The sequence below is a fragment of the Zea mays genome, chromosome 2, assembly GCF_902167145.1.
Source record: "Zea mays cultivar B73 chromosome 2, Zm-B73-REFERENCE-NAM-5.0, whole genome shotgun sequence".
Taxonomy (NCBI): Eukaryota; Viridiplantae; Streptophyta; class Magnoliopsida; order Poales; family Poaceae; genus Zea; species Zea mays.
In genome coordinates this window covers 75460399-75464723 of record NC_050097.1, presented here as the reverse complement: position 1 = coordinate 75464723, position 4325 = coordinate 75460399, and the positions used below count along the sequence as shown (strand labels likewise).

General features: G+C 48.8%; 1 protein-coding gene across 1 annotated transcript; it reads left to right on the top strand.

Annotated features, from left to right (window-relative positions):
• Positions 1–854: 854 nt before the first annotated feature.
• Positions 855–2659, top strand: LOC103647221 (transcription factor BHLH156). The gene is made up of 3 exons (XM_008671791.3): positions 855–1651; positions 1774–2187; positions 2279–2659. Exons 1-3 carry the CDS (start codon positions 1106–1108, stop codon positions 2393–2395), a joined length of 1077 nt encoding a protein of 358 aa, XP_008670013.1. The 5' UTR covers positions 855–1105; the 3' UTR covers positions 2396–2659.
• Positions 2660–4325: the final 1666 nt, after the last annotated feature.

The following is a 4325-nucleotide window of genomic DNA, read 5'->3' as shown; positions in this document are numbered from 1 at the left end:
CGAACTGGTCCCTCGGAGGGCAAATGTTGGGGCGAAGGCGAAGACGCCACCCTTCGCTCGATGCCTTCGCCGTAGTCGTTGGTCCAACGGAGACAAGACAACGGGCAGGGACACCCTTCGCCCCATACGACATCGGACGAAGACCTGTGACGAGGTCGTCCCACCTTGCGACCTCGTCCAGCATGGAGGCCCACGTGTGATCCGACCCATTGTAACAGGCCCTGCGTGGCCGCTGCGCGTTACGGGCCTAATTTGTAAAGGCATCCCTGTAATTACAGTCTGTAACCCCGCTTTATGGGAATATTCCGGGGATAACCTAGGTGTCTGAGGGCACATGCGTCCTTAACACAGGATGCTGTGCACTCAGATACCTATAAATACCCCCGCACAGTGCCCTTTAGATGTTAGATTAATAGAGCTTTTGCCATCTTGTGTGAGAACCCTGTTTACGTCAACTCTCACCCCCGTTGGATCCCCTTGCACTTGGTAGCAAGTTCCAACAATTATATAGAGGATTTAGTAAAGATAATATTTGGATGCTTTTCATGAATATTCAGGGAACGTCTATGCAAAAGCTGTTATGTGTGATGAACTTAACCGTTTTGAGTAGTTATTGTTTACAAAATTTATTCAATAATTGATATATTTATTACCATTTATTTAAATATAGACATAAAAATGAAGATACGAAACAAACACTAATTTGGTGTCGAGGGAGTATTGAGGACAGCTGTTTTGTTTCCAGTTTTTTACTCGAAGAAACTTCGAGGAATGCATCCAATAATTAATTGCCTTTCAGCAGCTTCTGATTGAACACTGATGCCTTAGGAACCATTTCTAGAACATTCCGGCTGATGAATATCTAATTCGCCAAGGATCTTTTATTTTGAATATCTAATAGGCTGACGGCTTGTTTCGTGACAACCTGTATTTACTGCGCTTATCTAGAATCTTACTGTCCTAATCCGTTTCAGACTAGACTACTAGAGCTTATATATATAACGAGCCCGCCATTAGCGGTCTTGGCCTGCAAGGTCATCAGCACTCAGCAGTTCTGTTTCCAACGCAAAAGAAGATCAGGACCACCACTTGAAAGTCTTGAACCATGGACATGGAGCACCAGCTGCTGCACTTGGAGCGCTTCATGGCCAGCAGCCCGGGCTTCTTTACCGTCGACAGCGGCCAAGACCCCGCCCATTTTCCCAACGGCGGGTTGTTCGTGGAGCAGGTCGGCGCCACGGGTGGCGTCGGCGGCGACGACGGCGGGTGGGTGGAGGACCTCATGCAGCTCGGCGAGGAGCTGTTCGGTGGTCGGGGCGATGCCAATGGCACCGACGACGGCATGGGCGACGATCACTACTACCAGCAGTGGCAGTGCGACGACGGTGGCTCTCCAGACGGCGGTCCGCCACCGAGCGTATCCTTGGACGGCGACGCGAGCCCCCCTTCTGGGGAGCAAGAGCAAGGTACCGTGGAGCTCGCCTCCGAGCGGCACCCGCACCGCGAGGCCGAGGACGGCGACGACGACGTGTTGGGCGCGACGCGCAAGAGGAGGGACCGGTCCAAGACGATCGTGTCGGAGCGGAAGCGGAGGGTTCGGATGAAGGAGAAGCTCTACGAGCTGAGGGCGCTCGTCCCCAACATCACAAAGGTTAGGCTCCGACCGATCGGTTTAGAGGAGCTAGTTTATTTGGACCTTTGTTCGCTGGGGAGCTCGATCGACATAGCTGGTTTACATGCATTCGGCTCATGGTCCCCGCGCGCGCCGTGCAGATGGACAAGGCGTCCATCATCGCCGACGCGGTGGTGTACGTGAAGAACCTCCAGGCGCACGCGAGGAAGCTCAAGGAGGAGGTCGCGGCGCTGGAGGCGCGGCCGAGGTCGCCTACCGGACAGCACAGCGGGCCGGCCGGGGCTGGTCGACGACGCCACCAGCAGCAGCAGCAGGAACGCCGCCGCGACGCGGGGAGGAGCGCGGGCTCCGGCGCCCGGGTGACGCACGTGGGCGCGGTGCAGGTCGGCGAGGGCAGGTTCTTCGTAACGGTGGAGTGCGAGCGGCGGGACGGCGTGGCGGCGCCGCTGTGCGCGGCCGCGGAGTCGCTGGCGTGTTTCCGGGTGGAGACCTCCAGCGTCGGTGGCCGGTCGGGGCCGGACCGCGTCGTGTCAATGTCAACGCTTACGCTCAAGGTATTGCTTTGCTTGCGAGTGCGTTTGAATTTGGTTAACCATGCATGGATTGGCCAGTCATTTGTGTGGAATGTCGCGGCTGATTGTGCAGGGGAGGGGACAATTAGGAGATGCAGCAGCCATCGGCGAGGCCTCGGTGAAGCTTTGGATGATGGCGGCTCTTGTCAAGGAAGGCTTCCGGCCCGCAGCGACGGTCCAGATCTCATGATCCGATCCACGTGGCGGTCCACCGGTTGCTGAGTGTTTCGAGGGGGTCATGTTCGGCTGGATTAAACCAGCTGTTTGTGCTGCTGATGCTGCTATAGCTAGCTTAGCTGAGACTGAGTCTGAGACGTAGCTACAGTATTTTCAGCTGCTGCCGTGCTGGCAAAAAAGCCTATCTCAACTGATTTTTTGTTTGATCCGAGTTACCTATTTGTGTACGTTGTACCTGGGGCGATCCTAATGTGATCAAGACCGTACATCCGACTTATCCGATGGCTGCAGTGAGCAATGTGACCTGTTGGATACAATGGGCACACTAGCTAGCTGTTTTCTCGCTTTCTGGACAGCAACATGCAGCGTCGATCGATTGGAACATGGTTAGCGCTTAAACTAGGACCCCCAGGATAACAAGGAATCTTTTCAGTCCTGCTTGGGTGTGGGTGACGATGGTATACTTGTTTAGTCAGAATGGGATGGCGGTAGAGGGCCAAATTAACTAATTTTTTTTGCTTAATACCCTTGGCTCAATCAGAATTCAACGTCTGGGAACATTGATTGTGTCATTCCAGATTCTCAAGAGAGCGAACAAACACGCCCTAACATTAAACTACTACTTTCTATTTTAAATTGTATTATGCTTTGATATTTTTTTTTGTCCCTTATCTTGCTTTAGGCGCGGTTTGGTTTCATTAGTCCTAGGACTAAAATTTAGTATAGGGACTAAACTTTAGTCCCTACCCCTATTAGTTGTATGGACTAAACAGATTTTAAATACATTTAATACAACAAATAAAAATTAAAATATCACTTTCTTGTTTGTTGTGTATGACGCCAGTTTTCTAGGCAAGGACAATTGAGGTAAATATTATTCTTTAGTCTCTTTTAGCACCCATGTGAGAGATTGATACTAAAGCCAATTAGTCACTACTTTAATCCTCTCAATTGGCAAAATATGAACTAAACGAGACTAAAAATCGGGCACTAAAGATTTGTCCCTCTAACCAAACGGGGCTTATTATATTCAAGTTTTTTTTACGGTGAATTGATTCATGGATCTTGAAACACTCTCAACATCTGCATAACTAAGATGCATATAGCCTTACAAAACTGTAACCCATGTGCCGTGTGCCTAGATAAAAACTCCTTGACCACATGTGCTTCTATGATGTTGGCTTCATTACACTAGTAAAAAAGAGCTCTAAGCATGCGATACTAGTAGAAAAGAGATATAAGCTTGCGGTGCACACAAATTTTCGCTGGTGGTTTCAGTTATCGCGCGCCACTGAAAATAAACAGGTGGACCCGATTCAAGAACCGCCAATGGAAACACAATTCCACTGCCGGTTTTCTTAACACAACTGCCAGTGGAAACCATCCATTTCAACTCGTGGTTGGTGTAATGGAACAACCAGTGATAATCTCATTTTCACTGGCAGTTCCATTCTGATTTCCACCGACGGTTATGTTAAGAAAACCGCTAGTGGAAATTGGTTTCCACTGGTAGTTCATGAAGCCAACCGCATGTGATCTTTGGTATAAATACCTTTTCGTCCTCCCCGACAAGAGATGTAGCTCGTAGCCAACTTTCATTGGAGGCGATTTGGAGGTCCATATTTCACAAAATACAAGGAGTAGGTTTTGATCTTTATTTTTGGAAGAAGGTTGCTAAGAAAGGTTGGTTTATGTTTCTCTTGCCAATTTTTGTTCATTCTTTCTCAATTTTAGCCACATTTTAGATCTAGGGTTTCACCATGTGAGAGAGAAGAGTATATCTAGGTTATTTTCTCTATTTCCTCAAATGAGGTTTCTTAAGATAGTTAGATTTTATCTATCCTCTCTCATTTTTTATGTTTAGTTCTCAAATCAGTTTATCCATGACATATTTAGTTGTTTAATGAATGGTGCATGTGTTTGTATCGAGAGAGAGGAAGATA